The 18,352-nt window shown below is 45.3% G+C and overlaps 1 protein-coding gene across 1 annotated transcript in view; it reads right to left on the reverse strand.

The window, feature by feature from the left end:
* Positions 1 to 18,352, reverse strand: part of LOC124009634 (charged multivesicular body protein 5-like) — a 31,476-nt gene that overhangs the window by 2,297 nt on the left and 10,827 nt on the right. The window contains exons 4-7 of the mRNA XM_046321636.1: positions 17,762 to 17,855; positions 10,842 to 10,913; positions 10,653 to 10,761; positions 6,617 to 6,732 (exon numbers count right to left, since the gene is read on the reverse strand). Coding sequence (XP_046177592.1) covers positions 6,617 to 6,732; positions 10,653 to 10,761; positions 10,842 to 10,913; positions 17,762 to 17,855 — 391 coding nt within the window. The remainder of the gene's footprint in view (positions 1 to 6,616; positions 6,733 to 10,652; positions 10,762 to 10,841; positions 10,914 to 17,761; positions 17,856 to 18,352) is intronic.

The raw sequence follows: 18,352 nt of genomic DNA on the forward strand, positions 1-18,352 counted from the left end.
TATGGAGGTAGCTGACTAGTATGGAGGTAGCTGACTAGTATGGAGGTAGCTGACTAGTATGGAGGTAGCTGACTAGTATGGAGGTAGCTGACTAGTATGGAGGTAGCTGACTAGTAGCTGACTAGTATAGAGGTAGCTGACTAGTATGGAGGTAGCTGACTAGTATGAAGGTAGCTGACTAGTATGGAGGTAGCTGACTAGTATGAGGTAGCTGACTAGTATGGAGGTAGCTGACTAGTATGGAGGTAGCTGACTAGTAGCTGACTAGTATGGAGGTAGCTGACTAGTATGAAGGTAGCTGACTAGTATGAAGGTAGCTGACTAGTATGGAGGTAGCTGACTAGTATGGAGGTAGCTGACTAGTATGGAGGTAGCTGACTAGTATGGAGGTAGCTGACTAGTATGGAGGTAGCTGACTAGTATGAAGGTAGCTGACTAGTATGGAGGTAGCTGACTAGTATAGAGGTAGCTGACTAGTATGGAGGTAGCTGACTAGTATGGAGTTAGCTGACTAGTAGCTGACTAGTATGGAGGTAGCTGACTAGTATAGAGGTAGCTGACTAGTATAGAGGTAGCTGACTAGTATGGAGGTAGCTGACTAGTATAGAGGTAGCTGACTAGTATGGAGGTAGCTGACTAGTATGGAGTTAGCTGACTAGTAGCTGACTAGTATGGAGGTGACTAGTATGAGGTAGCTGACTAGTATGGAGGTAGCTGACTAGTATGGAGGTAGCTGACTAGTATGGAGGTAGCTGACTAGTATGAAGGTAGCTGACTAGTATGGAGGTAGCTGACTAGTATGGAGGTAGCTGACTAGTATGGAGGTAGCTGACTAGTATGGAGGTAGCTGACTAGTATGGAGGTAGCTGACTAGTATGGAGGTAGCTGACTAGTATGAAGGTAGCTGACTAGTAGCTGACTAGTATGGAGGTAGCTGACTAGTATGGAGGTAGCTGACTAGTATGGAGGTAGCTGACTAGTATGGAGGTAGCTGACTAGTATGGAGGTAGCTGACTAGTATGGAGGTAGCTGACTAGTATGGAGGTAGCTGACTAGTATGGAGGTAGCTGACTAGTATGGAGGTAGCTGACTAGTATGGAGGTAGCTGACTAGTATGGAGGTAGCTGACTAGTATGGGTAGCTGACTAGTAGCTGACTAGTATGGAGGTAGCTGACTAGTATGGAGGTAGCTGACTAGTATGGAGGTAGCTGACTAGTATGGAGGTAGCTGACTAGTATGGAGGTAGCTGACTAGTATGAAGGTAGCTGACTAGTATGGAGGTAGCTGACTAGTATGGAGGTAGCTGACTAGTATGGAGGTAGCTGACTAGTATGGAGGTAGCTGACTAGTATGGAGGTAGCTGACTAGTATGGAGGTAGCTGACTAGTATGGAGGTAGCTGACTAGTATGGAGATAGCTGACTAGTATGGAGGTAGCTGACTAGTAGCTGACTAGTATGGAGGTAGCTGACTAGTATAGAGGTAGCTGACTAGTATGGAGGTAGCTGACTAGTATGGAGTTAGCTGACTAGTAGCTGACTAGTATGGAGGTAGCTGACTAGTATGAAGGTAGCTGACTAGTAGCTGACTAGTATGGAGGTAGCTGACTAGTATGGAGGTAGCTGACTAGTATGGAGGTAGCTGACTAGTATGGAGGTAGCTGACTAGTAGCTGACTAGTATAGAGGTAGCTGACTAGTATGGAGGTAGCTGACTAGTATGGAGGTAGCTGACTAGTATGGAGGTAGCTGACTAGTATAGAGGTAGCTGACTAGTATGGAGGTAGCTGACTAGTATGGAGGTAGCTGACTAGTATAGAGGTAGCTGACTAGTATGGAGGTAGCTGACTAGTATGGAGGTAGCTGACTAGTATAGAGGTAGCTGACTAGTATGGAGGTAGCTGACTAGTATGGAGGTAGCTGACTAGTAGCTGACTAGTATAGAGGTAGCTGACTAGTATGGAGGTAGCTGACTAGTATGAAGGTAGCTGACTAGTATGGAGGTAGCTGACTAGTATAGAGGTAGCTGACTAGTATGGAGGTAGCTGACTAGTATGGAGGTAGCTGACTAGTAGCTGACTAGTATGGAGGTAGCTGACTAGTATGAAGGTAGCTGACTAGTATGAAGGTAGCTGACTAGTATGGAGGTAGCTGACTAGTATGGAGGTAGCTGACTAGTATGGAGGTAGCTGACTAGTATGGAGGTAGCTGACTAGTATGGAGGTAGCTGACTAGTATGAAGGTAGCTGACTAGTATGGAGGTAGCTGACTAGTATAGAGGTAGCTGACTAGTATGGAGGTAGCTGACTAGTATGGAGTTAGCTGACTAGTAGCTGACTAGTATGGAGGTAGCTGACTAGTATAGAGGTAGCTGACTAGTATAGAGGTAGCTGACTAGTATGGAGGTAGCTGACTAGTATAGAGGTAGCTGACTAGTATGGAGGTAGCTGACTAGTATGGAGTTAGCTGACTAGTAGCTGACTAGTATGGAGGTAGCTGACTAGTATGAAGGTAGCTGACTAGTAGCTGACTAGTATGGAGGTAGCTGACTAGTATGGAGGTAGCTGACTAGTATGGAGGTAGCTGACTAGTATGGAGGTAGCTGACTAGTATGAAGGTAGCTGACTAGTATGGAGGTAGCTGACTAGTATGGAGGTAGCTGACTAGTATAGAGGTAGCTGACTAGTATGGAGGTAGCTGACTAGTAGCTGACTAGTATAGAGGTAGCTGACTAGTATGGAGGTAGCTGACTAGTATGAAGGTAGCTGACTAGTATGGAGGTAGACTAGTATAGAGGTAGCTGACTAGTATGGAGGTAGCTGACTAGTATGGAGGTAGCTGACTAGTAGCTGACTAGTATGGAGGTAGCTGACTAGTATGAAGGTAGCTGACTAGTATGAAGGTAGCTGACTAGTATGGAGGTAGCTGACTAGTATGGAGGTAGCTGACTAGTATGGAGGTAGCTGACTAGTATGGAGGTAGCTGACTAGTATGGAGGTAGCTGACTAGTATGAAGGTAGCTGACTAGTATGGAGGTAGCTGACTAGTATAGAGGTAGCTGACTAGTATGGAGGTAGCTGACTAGTAGCTGACTAGTATAGAGGTAGCTGACTAGTATGGAGGTAGCTGACTAGTATGAAGGTAGCTGACTAGTATGGAGGTAGCTGACTAGTATAGAGGTAGCTGACTAGTATGGAGGTAGCTGACTAGTATGGAGGTAGCTGACTAGTAGCTGACTAGTATGGAGGTAGCTGACTAGTATGGAGGTAGCTGACTAGTATGGAGGTAGCTGACTAGTATGGAGGTAGCTGACTAGTAGCTGACTAGTATGGAGGTAGCTGACTAGTATGAAGGTAGCTGACTAGTAGCTGACTAGTATGGAGGTAGCTGACTAGTATGGAGGTAGCTGACTAGTATGGAGGTAGCTGACTAGTATGGAGGTAGCTGACTAGTATGGAGGTAGCTGACTAGTATAGAGGTAGCTGACTAGTATGGAGGTAGCTGACTAGTATGGGGGTAGCTGACTAGTATGGAGGTAGCTGACTAGTATGGAGGTAGCTGACTAGTATGGAGGTAGCTGACTAGTATGGAGGTAGCTGACTAGTATGGAGGTAGCTGACTAGTATGGAGGTAGCTGACTAGTATAGAGGTAGCTGACTAGTATGGAGGTAGCTGACTAGTATAGAGGTAGCTGACTAGTAGCTGACTAGTATGGAGGTAGCTGACTAGTAGAGGTAGCTGACTAGTATGGAGGTAGCTGACTAGTAGCTGACTAGTAGCTGACTAGTAGCTGACTAGTATGGAGGTAGCTGACTAGTATAGAGGTAGCTGACTAGTATGGAGGTAGCTGACTAGTATAGAGGTAGCTGACTAGTATGAAGGTAGCTGACTAGTAGCTGACTAGTATGGAGGTAGCTGACTAGTATGGAGGTAGGTGACTAGTATGGAGGTAGCTGACTAGTATGAAGGTAGCTGACTAGTAGCCGACTAGTATGGAGGTAGCTGACTAGTATGGAGGTAGCTGACTAGTATAGAGGTAGCTGACTAGTATGGAGGTAGCTGACTAGTATGGAGGTAGCTGACTAGTAGGAAGGTAGCTGACTAGTAGCTGACTAGTATGGAGGTAGCTGACTAGTATGGAGGTAGCTGACTAGTAGGAAGGTAGCTGACTAGTAGCTGACTAGTATGGAGGTAGCTGACTAGTATGGAGGTAGCTGACTAGTATGGAGGTAGCTGACTAGTAGCTGACTAGTATGGAGGTAGCTGACTAGTAGCTGACTAGTATGGAGGTAGCTGACTAGTATGAAGGTAGCTGACTAGTAGCTGACTAGTATGAAGGTAGCTGGGGTAACCAGTTAAAAAATGAATTGAAGTACAGCGCATTCGGAAAGTATTCAGACCGCCTTATTCTAAAATTGATTAAATAAAAAATGTTCCTCAATCTACACACAATAACTCGTAATGACAAAGCGAATGCAGGTTTTTAAAAACAGAAATGACTTATTTACATAAGTATTCAGACCCTTTGCTATGAGACTTGAAATTGAGATGTGTCTACAACTTGATTGGAGTCCACCTGTGGTAAATTCAATTGATTGGACATGATTTGGAAAAAGGCACACACCTGTCTATATAAGGTCCTACAGTTGACAGTACATATCAGAGCAAAAACCAAGCCATGCGGTCGAAGGAATTGTACGTAGAGCTCCGAGACATGATTGTGTCGAGGCACAGATCTGGGGAAGGGTACCAACACATTTCTGCAGCATTGAAGGTCCCCAAGAACACAGTGGCCTCCATCATTCTTAAATGGAAAAAGTGTAGAACCAACAAGACTCTTCCTAGAGCTGGTCGCCCGGCCAAACTAAGCAATTGTGGGGAGAAGGGCCTTAGTCAGGGAGGTGACCAAGAACCCGATGGTCACTCTGACAGAGCTCCAGAGTTCCCCTCAATCAGGCCTTTATGGTAGAGTGGCCAGACGGAAGCCACTCCTCAGTAAAAAGTTTGCCAAAAGGCACCTAAAGGACTCTCAGACCATGAGAAACAAGATTCTCTGGTCTGATGAAACCAAGATTGAACTATTTGGCCTGAATGCCAAGTGTCACGTCTGGAGGAAACCTGGCACCATCCCTACAGTGAAGCATGGTGGTGGCAGCATCATACTGTGGGGATGTTTTTCAGCGGCAGGGACTGGGAGACTAGTCAGGAACGAGGGATAGGTGAACGGAGCAAAGTACAGAGAGATCGTTGATGAAAACCTGCTCCAGAGCGCCCAGGACCTCAGACTGGAGCGATGGGTAACCAGATCAAACATCTCTGGAGAGACCTGAGAATATCTGTGCAGCGACGCTCCCCATCCAACCTGACAGAGCGTGAGAGGATCTGCAGAGAAGAATGGGAGAAACTCCCAAAATACAGGTGTGCCAAGCTTGTAGCATCATACCTAAAACTACTTGAGGCCGTAATCACTGCCAAAGGTGCTTCAAAAAAGTACTGAGTAAAGGGTGTTATTTTTAATACATTTGCTAAAATGTCTAAAAACCTATTTTTGCTTTGTCATTGCGGGATAATGTGTGTAGATTGATTAGATTTTTTTTTATTGATTCCATTTTAGAACAAGGCTGTAACGTAACAAAATGTGGAAAAAAGTCAAGGTGTCTGAATACTTTCGAAATGCACTGAATAAGTTCACGACATGACCAAAGGTATGTGGACACCTGCTGATCGAACATCTCATTCCAAAATCATGGTCATTAATATGGAGTTGGTCCCAGTTTGCTGCTATAACAGCCTCCACTCTTCTGGGAAGGCTTTCCACTAGATGTTGGAACATTGCTGCTATAACAGCCTCCACTCTTCTGGGAAGGCTTTCCACTAGATGTTGGAACATTGCTGCTATAACAGCCTCCACTCTTCTGGGAAGGCTTTCCACTAGATGTTGGAATATTGCTGCTATAACAGCCTCCACTCTTCTGGGAAGGCTTTCCACTAGATGTTGGAACATTGCTGCTATAACAGCCTCCACTCTTCTGGGAAGGCTTTCCACTAGATGTTGGAACATTGCTGCTATAACAGCCTCCACTCTTCTAGGAAGGCTTTCCACTAGATGTTGGAACATTGCTGCTATAACAGCCTCCACTCTTCTGGGAAGGCTTTCCACTAGATGTTGGAACATTGCTGCTATAACAGCCTCCACTCTTCTAGGAAGGCTTTCCACTAGATGTTGGAACATTGCTGCTATAACAGCCTCCACTCTTCTGGGAAGGCTTTCCACTAGATGTTGGAACATTGCTGCTATAACAGCCTCCACTCTTCTGGGAAGGCTTTCCACTAGATGTTGGAACATTGCTGCTATAACAGCCTCCACTCTTCTGGGAAGGCTTTCCACTAGATGTTGGTACATTGCTGCTATAACAGCCTCCACTCTTTTGGGAAGGCTTTCCACTAGATGTTGGAACATTGCTGCGGGGACTTGCTTCTATTCAGCCACAAGCATTAGTGAGGTCAGACACTGATGTTGGGTGATTAGGCCTGGCTTGCAGTTGGTGTTCCATTTCATTACAAAGGTGTTCAATGGGTTGAGGTCAGGGCTCTGTGCAGGCAAGGGCTGTGTCTTACCTTGTTGGTTTTACTGTCGTTGGGTATGCCCTCTGGGATGGAGGGGGCAGAGGAAGCCTCATCCAGGTAGGAACTGTCATCATCCAGCAACAACTCATCCCCTAGGGCATCCAGCTCTGACAACACACAACAACATCATCCTCTAGGGCATCCAGCTCTGACAACACACAACAACATCAACCAGCTGTAGACCCACACCCCTACCTGCTGTTAGATCCACACCCCTACCCTACCTGCTGTTAGATCCACACCCCTACCCTACCTGCTGTTAGATCTACACCCCTACCTGCTGTTAGATCCACACCCCTACCTGCTGTTAGATCCACACCCCTACCCTACCTGCTGTTAGACCCACACCCCTACCTGCTGTTAGATCCACAGCCCTACCTGCTGTTATATCCACACCCCTACCCTACCTGCTGTTAGACCCGCACCCCTACCTGCTGTTAGATCTACACCCCTACCCTACCTGCTGTTAGATCCACACCACTACCTGCTGTTATATCCACACCCCTACCTGCTGTTAGATCCACACCCCTACCTGCTGTTAGATCCACACCCCTACCTGCTGTTATATCCACACCCCTACCTGCTGTTAGATCCACACCCCTACCTGCTGTTAGATCCACACCCCTACCCTACCTGCTGTTAGATCCACACCCCTACCTGCTGTTAGATCCACACCCCTACCTGCTGTTAGATCCACACCCCTACCTGCTGTTAGATCCACACCCCTACCTGCTGTTAGATCCACACCCCTACCTGCTGTTAGATCCACACCCCTACCCTACCTGCTGTTAGATCAACACCCCTACCTGCTGTTAGATCCACACCCCTACCTGCTGTTAGATCCACACCCCTACCCTACCTGCTGTTAGATCAACACCCCTACCTGCTGTTAGATCCACACCCCTACCTGTTGTTAGATCCACACCCCTACCTGCTGTTAGATCCACACCCCTACCCTACCTGCTGTTATATCCACACCCCTACCCTACCTGCTGTTAGATCCACACCCCTACCCTACCTGCTGTTAGATCCACACCCCTACCCTACCTGCTGTTAGACCCACACCCCTACCTGCTGTTAGATCCACACCCCCTACCTGCTGTTATATCCACACCCCTACCTGCTGTTAGATCTACACCCCTACCCTACCTGCTGTTAGATCCACACCCCTACCTGCTGTTAGATCTACACCCCTACCCTACCTGCTGTTAGATCCACACCCCTACCTGCTGTTAGATCTACACCCCTACCCTACCTGCTGTGAGATCCACACCCCTACCCTACCTGCTGTTAGATCCACACCCCTACCCTACCTGCTGTTAGATCCACACCCCTACCTGCTGTTAGATCCACACCCCTACCCTACCTGCTGTTAGATCCACACCCCTACCCTACCTGCGGTTAGATCCACACCCCAACCCTACCTGCTGTTAGCTCCACACCCCTACCTGCTGTTAGATCCACACCCCTACCCTACCTGCTGTTAGATCCACACCCCTACCTGCTGTTAGATCCACACCCCTACCCTACCTGCTGTTAGATCCACACCCCTACCTGCTGTTAGATCCACACCCCTACCCTACCTGCTGTTAGATCCACACCCCTACCCTACCTGCTGTTAGATCCACACCCCTACCTGCTGTTAGATCCACACCCCTACCTGCTGTTAGATCCACACCCTACCCTACCTGCTGTTATATCCACACCCTACCCTACCTGCTGTTATATCCACACCCCTACCCTACCTGCTGTTAGATCCACACCCCTACCCTACCTGCTGTTAGATCCACACCCCTACCCTACCTGCTGTTATATCCACACCCCTACCCTACCTGCTGTTAGATCCACACCCCTACCCTACCTGCTGTTAGATCCACACCCCTACCCTACCTGCTGTTATATCCACACCCCTACCCTACCTGCTGTTAGATCCACACCCCTACCCTACCTGCTGTTAGATCCACACCCCTACCCTACCTGCTGTTAGACCCACACCCCTACCTGCTGTTAGATCCATACCCCCTACCTGCTGTTATATCCACACCCCTACCTGCTGTTAGAGCCACACCCCTACCCTACCTGCTGTTATATCCACACCCCTACCCTACCGGCTGTTAGATCCACACCCCTACCTGCTGTTAGATCCACACCCCTACCTGCTGTTAGATCTACACCCCTACCCTACCTGCTGTTAGATCCACACCCCTACCCTACCGGCTGTTAGATCCACACCCCTACCAGCTGTTAGATCCACACCCCTACCGGCTGTTAGATCCACACCCCTACCCTACCGGCTGTTAGATCCACACCCCTACCCTACCGGCTGTTAGATCCACACCCCTACCGGCTGTTAGATCCACACCCCTACCTGCTGTTAGATCCACACCCCTACCTGCTGTTAGATCCACACCCCTACCTGCTGTTAGATCCACGCCCCTACCTGCTGCTAGATCTACACCCCTACCTGCTGTTAGATCCACACCCCCTACCTGCTGTTAGATCCACACCCCTACCTGCTGTTAGATCCACACCCCTACCCTACCTGCTGTTAGATCCACACCCCTACCCTACCTGCTGTTAGATCCACACCCCTACCCTACCTGCTGTTAGATCCACACCCCTACCCTACCTGCTGTTAGATCTACACCCCTACCCTACCTGCTGTTAGATCCACACCCCTACCCTACCTGCTGTTAGATCCACACCCCTACCTGCTGTTAGATCCACACCCCCTACCTGCTGTTAGATCCACACCCCTACCTGCTGTTAGATCCACACCCCTACCCTACCTGCTGTTAGATCCACACCCCTACCCTACCTGCTGTTAGATCCACACCCCTACCTGCTGTTAGATCCACATCCCTACCTGCTGTTAGATCCACACCCCTACCTGCTGTTAGATCCACACCCCTACCTGCTGTTAGATCCACACCCTACCTGCTATTAGAGCCACACCCCTACCCTACCTGCTGTTATATCCACACCCCTACCCTACCGGCTGTTAGATCCACACCCCTACCTGCTGTTAGATCCACACCCCTACCTGCTGTTAGATCTACACCCCCCTACCGGACTGTTAGATCCACACCCCTACCTGCTGTTAGATCCACACCCCTACCTGCTGCTAGATCTACACCCCTACCTGCTGTTAGATCCACACCCCTACCTGCTGTTAGATCCACACCCCTACCTGCTGTTAGATCCACACCCCTACCTGCTGTTAGATACACACCCCTACCCTACCTGCTGTTAGATCCACACCCCTACCCTACCTGCTGTTAGATCCACACCCCTACCCTACCTGCTGTTAGATCCACACCCCTACCGGCTGCTAGATCTACACCCCTACCGGCTGTTAGATCCACACCCCTACCTGCTGTTAGATCCACACCCCTACCCTACCTGCTGTTAGATCCACACCCCTACCCTACCTACCTGCTGTTAGATCCACACCCCAACCCTACCTGCTGTTAGATCCACACCCCAACCCTACCTGCTGTTAGATCCACACCCCTACCTGCTGTTAGATCCACACCCCAACCCTACCTGCTGTTAGATCCACACCCTACCTGCTGTTAGATCCACACCCCTACCTGCTGTTAGATCCACACCCCTACCTGCTGTTATATCCACACCCCTACCCTACCTGCTGTTATATCCACACCCCTACCCTACCTGCTGTTAGATCCACACCCCTACCTGCTGTTAGATCCACACCCCTACCCTACCTGCTGTTAGATCCACACCCCTACCCTACCTGCTGTTAGATCCACACCCCTACCCTACCTGCTGTTAGATCCACACCCCTACCCTACCTGCTGTTAGATCCACACCCCTACCTGCTGTTAGATCCACACCCCTACCCTACCTGCTGTTATATCCACACCCCTACCTGCTGTTAGATCCACACCCCTACCCTACCTGCTGTTATATCCACACCCCTACCCTACCTGCTGTTAGATCCACACCCCTACCTGCTGTTAGATCCACACCCCTACCCTACCTGCTGTTATATCCACACCCCTACCTGCTTCCAGGTCATCCTCATCTATGTCAGGAGTTCCGTAGCTGCGACTCAGAGACTCCTGAACCTCGTTGGCATCCTCCATCATATCCTCCAGCTGATCCTGTAGGTCCTACACCACATTACACACGATGAAGAAGCTCCACAGCGTATAATGTGAGAGAACTGATATAATCACATTAAATTAGTTACTTCTATCTGATCAGTCTTCACATCCTTGTAAGCTCTCTTCATCTCTTTAGCTCCAATCTTCATAGCCTCCACCTGGGAACCAACAATACAAAGGACAAGTAGTCAAAGACTGATCCTTTATGTCTAAAGGACAAGTAGTCAAGGACTGATCCTTTATGTCTAAAGGACAAGTGGTCAAGGACTGATCCTTTATGTCTAAAGGACAAGTAGTCAAGGACTGATCCTTTATGTCTAAAGGACAAGTGGTCAAGGACTGATCCTTTATGTCTAAAGGACAAGTAGTCAAGGACTGATCCTTTATGTCTAAAGGACAAGTAGTCAAGGACTGATCCTTTATGTCTAAAGGACAAGTAGTCAAGGACTGATCCTTTATGTCTAAAGGACAAGTAGTCAAGGACTGATCCTTTATGTCTAAAGGACAAGTAGTCAAGGACTGATCCTTTATGTCTAAAGGACAAGTGGTCAAGGACTGATCCTTTATGTCTAAAGGACAAGTGGTCAAGGACTGATCCTTTATGTCTAAAGGACAAGTGGTCAAGGACTGATCCTTTATGTCTAAAGGACAAGTGGTCAAGGACTGATCCTTTATGTCTAAAGGACAAGTGGTCAAGGACTGATCCTTTATGTCTAAAGGACAAGTAGTCAACTGATCCTTTATGTCTAAAGGACAAGTAGTCAAGGACTGATCCTTTATGTCTAAAGGACAAGTCAGTCATGTCTAAAGGACAAGTGACTGATCCTTTATGTCTAAAGGACAAGTGGTCAAGGACTGATCCTTTATGTCTAAAGGACAAGTAGTCAAGGACTGATCCTTTATGTCTAAAGGACAAGTAGTCAAGGACTGATCCTTTATGTCTAAAGGACAAGTAGTCAAGGACTGATCCTTTATGTCTAAAGGACAAGTAGTCAAGGACTGATCCTTTATGTCTAAAGGACAAGTAGTCAAGGACTGATCCTTTATGTCTAAAGGACAAGTAGTCAAGGACTGATCCTTTATGTCTAAAGGACAAGTGGTCAAGGACTGATCCTTTATGTCTAAAGGACAAGTGGTCATGTCTAAAGGACAAGTGGTCAAGGACTGATCCTTTATGTCTAAAGGACAAGTGGTCAAGGACTGATCCTTTATGTCTAAAGGACAAGTGGTCAAGGACTGATCCTTTATGTCTAAAGGACAAGTAGTCAAGGACTGATCCTTTATGTCTAAAGGACAAGTAGTGATCATGTCTAAAGGACTGATCCTTTATGTCTAAAGGACAAGTGGTCAAGGACTGATCCTTTATGTCTAAAGGACAAGTGGTCAAGGACTGATCCTTTATGTCTAAAGGACAAGTAGTCAAGGACTGATCCTTTATGTCTAAAGGACAAGTAGTCAAGGACTGATCCTTTATGTCTAAAGGACAAGTAGTCAAGGACTGATCCTTTATGTCTAAAGGACAAGTAGGACTGATCCTTTATGTCTAAAGGACAAGTAGTCAAGGACTGATCCTTTATGTCTAAAGGACAAGTAGTCAAGGACTGATCCTTTATGTCTAAAGGACAAGTAGTCAAGGACTGATCCTTTATGTCTAAAGGACAAGTATGTCAAGGACTGATCCTTTATGTCTAAAGGACAAGTAGTCAAGGACTGATCCTTTATGTCTAAAGGACAAGTAGTCAAGGACTGATCCTTTATGTCTAAAGGACAAGTAGTCAAGGACTGATCCTTTATGTCTAAAGGACAAGTAGTCAAGGACTGATCCTTTATGTCTAAAGGACAAGTAGTCAAGGACTGATCCTTTATGTCTAAAGGACAAGTCAGGACATCCTTTATGTCTAAAGGACAAGTGGTCAAGGACTGATCCTTTATGTCTAAAGGACAAGTAGTCAAGGACTGATCCTTTATGTCTAAAGGACAAGTAGTCAAGGACTGATCCTTTATGTCTAAAGGACAAGTAGTCAAGGACTGATCCTTTATGTCTAAAGGACAAGTGGTCAAGGACTGATCCTTTATGTCTAAAGGACAAGTGGTCAAGGACTGATCCTTTATGTCTAAAGGACTGATCCCTTTATGTCTAAAGGACAAGTAGTCAAGGACTGATCCTTTATGTCTAAAGGACAAGTAGTCAAGGACTGATCCTTTATGTCTAAAGGACAAGTGGTCAAGGACTGATCCTTTATGTCTAAAGGACAAGTGGTCAGGGACTGATCCTTTATGTCTAAAGGACAAGTAGTCAAAAGGACTGATCCTTTATGTCTAAAGGACAAGTAGTCAAGGACTGATCCTTTATGTCTAAAGGACAAGTAGTCAAGGACTGATCCTTTATGTCTAAAGGACAAGTGGTCAAGGACTGATCCTTTATGTCTAAAGGACAAGTAGTCAACTGATCCTTTATGACAAGTGATCCTTTATGTCTAAAGGACAAGTAGTCAAGGACTGATCCTTTATGTCTAAAGGACAAGTAGTCAAGGACTGATCCTTTATGTCTAAAGGACAAGTGGTCAAGGACTGATCCTAAAGGACAAGTTTATGTCTAAAGGACAAGTGTCATGATCCTTTATGTCTAAAGGACAAGTAGTCAAGGACTGATCCTTTATGTCTAAAGGACAAGTAGTCAAGGACTGATCCTTTATGTCTAAAGGACAAGTAGTCAAGGACTGATCCTTTATGTCTAAAGGACAAGTGGTCAGGGACTGATCCTTTATGTCTAAAGGACAAGTGGTCAAGGACTGATCCTTTATGTCTAAAGGACAAGTAGTCAAGGACTGATCCTTTATGTCTAAAGGACAAGTGGTCAAGGACTGATCCTTTATGTCTAAAGGACAAGTAGTCAAGGACTGATCCTTTATGTCTAAAGGACAAGTAGTCAGGGACTGATCCTTTATGTCTAAAGGACAAGTAGTCAGGGACTGATCCTTTATGTCTAAAGGACAAGTAGTCAGGGACTGATCCTTTATGTCTAAAGGACAAGTAGTCAGGGACTGATCCTTTATGTCTAAAGGACAAGTAGTCAGGGACTGATCCTTTATGTCTAAAGGACAAGTAGTCAAGGACTGATCCTTTATGTCTAAAGGACAAGTAGTCAGGGACTGATCCTTTATGTCTAAAGGACAAGTAGTCAAGGACTGATCCTTTATGTCTAAAGGACAAGTAGTCAAGGACTGATCCTTTATGTCTAAAGGACAAGTAGTCAGGGACTGATCCTTTATGTCTAAAGGACAAGTAGTCAGGACTGATCCTTTATGTCTAAAGGACTGATGATCCTTTATGTCTAAAGGACAAGTAGTCAGGACTGATCCTTTATGTCTAAAGGACAAGTAGTCAGGGACTGATCCTTTATGTCTAAAGGACAAGTAGTCAGGGACTGATCCTTTATGTCTAAAGGACAAGTAGTCAGGGACTGATCCTTTATGTCTAAAGGACAAGTAGTCAGGGACTGATCCTTTATGTCTAAAGGACAAGTAGTCAGGGACTGATCCTTTATGTCTAAAGGACAAGTAGTCAAGGACTGATCCTTTATGTCTAAAGGACAAGTAGTCAAGGACTGATCCTTTATGTCTAAAGGACAAGTAGTCAAGGACTGATCCTTTATGTCTAAAGGACAAGTGGTCAGGGACTGATCCTTTATGTCTAATCAAACCCATTCCCTCTGCTTTGCATGCATGTTTCAGTTATCTTCCGTGGGACAGAAGAGAACTGAACAGAGACAGATTGTGTAATCCTTATTGTAGTCTGAGGCTGTGTCTAGACATGACAGTTAAAGCAGTTGTTGTATTCTGATCATAGAGTTCTGATCATGGGATTCCAAACGTGTCATGCATCTACATTGAAATGTGTCCACCGTGTCCACTGTCTAACAGCAGGTAGTTATAGTGGAGTTATGGTGTGGTTATAGTGTAGTGTAGTTACAGTGCAGTTATATTCCCTTCTCCCGCGCTATATTCTAATGTATGCATTCTGCAAATGATGGAACAGGCTAAATATGATAGCACAACAACAACTTCATGGCAGTAGCCAACTACTGTAGCTAACTAGCCAGCTAACCTCTGTAGCTAGCCGGCAAGCTAGCAAGCACAGCTAAAAGGATTGCAAATGGGTTAGCGTAACTGTAGCCAAAAAATATTTTCTTCGTTAGCTGGTTAACATTTACGAGGCCAGCAAGCACATTCCTCACATGCTAGGAAAGTATTTCCTCCAACGTTATAATGAAAGGTGCCTCTCGCTCGCAAAACACACGCTTTCCGGAGACTTGAAGGCTAAATGACTTAAATGTAAATGTAAATGGCAGAGCACTTTGCATGGTGTTGTTACAGTGTAGTTACAGTGTAGTTACAGTGTAGTTACAGTGTAGTGTAGTGCTGGTGTTGTTACAGTGTAGTTACAGGGTCGTGTAGTGCTGGTGTTGTTACAGTGTAGTTACAGGGTAGTTACAGGGTTACAGGGTCGTGTAGTGCTGGTGTTGTTACAGTGTAGTTACAGTGTAGTTACAGGGTCGTGTAGTGCTGGTGTTGTTATAGTGTAGTTACAGTGTAGTGTAGTGCTGGTGTTGTTACAGTGTAGTTACAGGGTAGTTAGTGCTGGTGTAGTTATAGTGTAGTTACAGTGTAGTTACAGGGTCGTGTAGTGCTGGTGTTGTTACAGTGTAGTTACAGGGTAGTAACAGGGTCGTGTAGTGCTGGTGTAGTTATAGTGTAGTTACAGTGTAGTTACAGGGTCGTGTAGTGCTGGTGTAGTTATAGTGTAGTTACAGTGTAGTTACAGGGTCGTGTAGTGCTGGTGTTGTTACAGTGTAGTTACAGGGTAGTAACAGGGTCGTGTAGTGCTATGTGTAGTTATAGTGTAGTTACAGTGTAGTGTAGTTTTGGTGTAGTTACAGTGTAGTGTAGTTACAATGCAGTGTTGTGTAGATACAGGGTAGTAACAGTGTAGTTACAGGGTCATGTAGTTATGGTGTGGTTGTAGTGTAGTTGCAGTGTAGTTATGGTGTGGTTATAGTGTAGTGTAGTTGCAGTGTAGTTATGGTGTGGTTATAGTGTAGTGTAGTTACAGCGTGGTGTGGTTATAGTGTAGTGTAGTTACAGGGTCATGTAGTTATGGTGTGGTTATAGTGTAGTGTAGTTGCAGTGTAGTTATGGTGTGGTTATAGTGTAGTGTAGTTGCAGTGTAGTGTAGTTATGGTGTGGTTATAGTGTAGTTGCAGTGTAGTGTAGTGTAGTTACAGCGTGGTGTAGTTATGGTTTGGTTATAGTGTAGTTACAGTGTAGTGTAGTTATGGTGTGGTTATAGTGTAGTGTAGTTACAGCGTGGTGTAGTTATGGTGTGGTTATAGTGTAGTGTAGTTACAGCGTGGTGTAGTTATGGTGTGGTTATAGTGTAGTTACAGTGTAGTTATGGTGTGGTTATAGTGTAGCGTAGTTACAGCGTGGTGTAGTTATGGTGTGGTTATAGTGTAGTGTAGTTACAGCGTGGTGTAGTTATGGTGTGGTTATAGTGTAGTTGCAGTGTAGTGTAGTTATGGTGTGGTTTAGTTATGGTGTGGTTATGGTCTGTCTCTATTATATTATGACAGACCAGCTAGATCTGCTGTCTCTATTATAGTGTAGTTGCAGTGTAGTGTAGTGTAGTTACAGCGTGGTGTAGTTATGGTGTGGTTATAGTGTAGTGTAGTTACAGTGTAGTGTAGTTATGGTGTGGTTATAGTGTAGTGTAGTTACAGCGTGGTTTATGGTGTGGTTATAGTGTAGTGTAGTTACAGCGTGGTGTAGTTATGGTGTGGTTATAGTGTAGTGTAGTTACAGTGTAGTTATGGTGTGGTTATAGTGTAGCGTAGTTACAGCGTGGTGTAGTTATGGTGTGGTTATAGTGTAGTGTAGTTACAGCGTGGTGTAGTTATGGTGTGGTTATAGTGTAGTTGCAGTGTAGTGTAGTTATGGTGTGGTTAGTTAGTGTGGTTATGGTCTGTCTCTATTTATTATGACAGACCAGTGGTGTAGTTATTATAGTGGTTATGTAGTGTAGTGTAGTTACAGCATGGTGTAGTTATGGTGTGGTTATAGTGTAGTGTAGTTGCAGTGTAGTTATGGTGTGGTTATAGTGTAGTGTAGTTACAGCGTGGTGTAGTTATGGTGTGGTTATAGTGTAGTGTAGTTACAGTGTAGTTATGGTGTGGTTATAGTGTAGTGTAGTTACAGCGTGGTGTAGTTATGGTGTGGTTATAGTGTAGTGTAGTTACAGTGTAGTGTAGTTATGGTGTGGTTATAGTGTAGTGTAGTTGCAGTGTAGTGTGGTTATAGTGTAGTGTAGTTACAGCATGGTGTAGTTATGGTGTGGTTATAGTGTAGTGTAGTTACAGTGTAGTGTAGTTATGGTGTGGTTATAGTGTAGTGTAGTTACAGTGTAGTGTAGTTATGGTGTGGTTATAGTGTAGTGTAGTTGCAGTGTAGTTAGTTATGGTGTGGTTATAGTGTAGTGTAGTTGCAGTGTAGTGTAGTTATGGTGTGGTTATAGTGTAGTGTAGTTACAGCGTGGTGTAGTTATGGTGTGGTTATAGTGTAGTGTAGTTACAGCGTGGTGTAGTTATGGTGTGGTTATGGTGTAGTGTAGTTACAGTGTAGTGTAGTTATGGTGTGGTTATAGTGTAGTGTAGTTATGGTGTGGTTATAGTGTAGTGTAGTTACAGAGTGGTGTAGTTATGGTGTGGTTATAGTGTAGTTTGGTTATGGTGTAGTTATAGTGTGGTGTAGTTACAGTGTAGTTTGGTTATAATGTAGTTATAGTGTAGTTATGTCATAGTTACCAGTGTAGTTTGTGACAGTTCTTAGTGTAGTTCTTAGTGTAGTTTTAGTGTCTTACTGTAGTTTTAGTGTCATTTGGTGTCCTGTAGTGAATGGATGGTGTAGTTGGGCTATACTGCAGATACAGTGTAGTTAATGACAGTTCTTACTGTAGTTTTGGTATCCTTGAGGGACTGTATAGTGTAGTTGGCCTGTTCCATGTTGAAGGACTGCTGAGCCAGCTGGTCTCTCTGGCCCTCATACCTAGAATATAACATGGTCATTATTCATACCTGGAATATAACATGGTCCTTATTCATACCTAGAATATAACATGCCCATTATTCATACCTGGAATATAACATGGTAGTTAGTCATACCTAGAATATAACATGGTAGTTAGTCATACCTGGAATATAACATGGTCCTTATTCATACCTAGAATATAACATGGTCATTATTCATACCTGGAATATAACATGGTCCTTATTCATACCTGGAATAAAACATGGTCGTTATTAATATATATGCTATTTTAGCAGAGGCTTTTATCCAAAGTGACTTACAGTCATGTGTGCATACATTCTATGTATGGGTGGTCCCGGGGATCGAACCCACTACCCTGGCGTTACAAGCGCCATGCTCTACCAACTGAGCTACAGAAGGACCGTTATTCATACCTGGAATATAACATGGTCATTATTCATACCTGGAATATAACATGGTCCTTATTCATACCTAGAATATAACATGGTCATTAT

The sequence above is a fragment of the Oncorhynchus gorbuscha genome, linkage group LG22 (genome assembly GCF_021184085.1).
Source record: "Oncorhynchus gorbuscha isolate QuinsamMale2020 ecotype Even-year linkage group LG22, OgorEven_v1.0, whole genome shotgun sequence".
Lineage (NCBI taxonomy): Eukaryota > Metazoa > Chordata > Actinopteri > Salmoniformes > Salmonidae > Oncorhynchus > Oncorhynchus gorbuscha.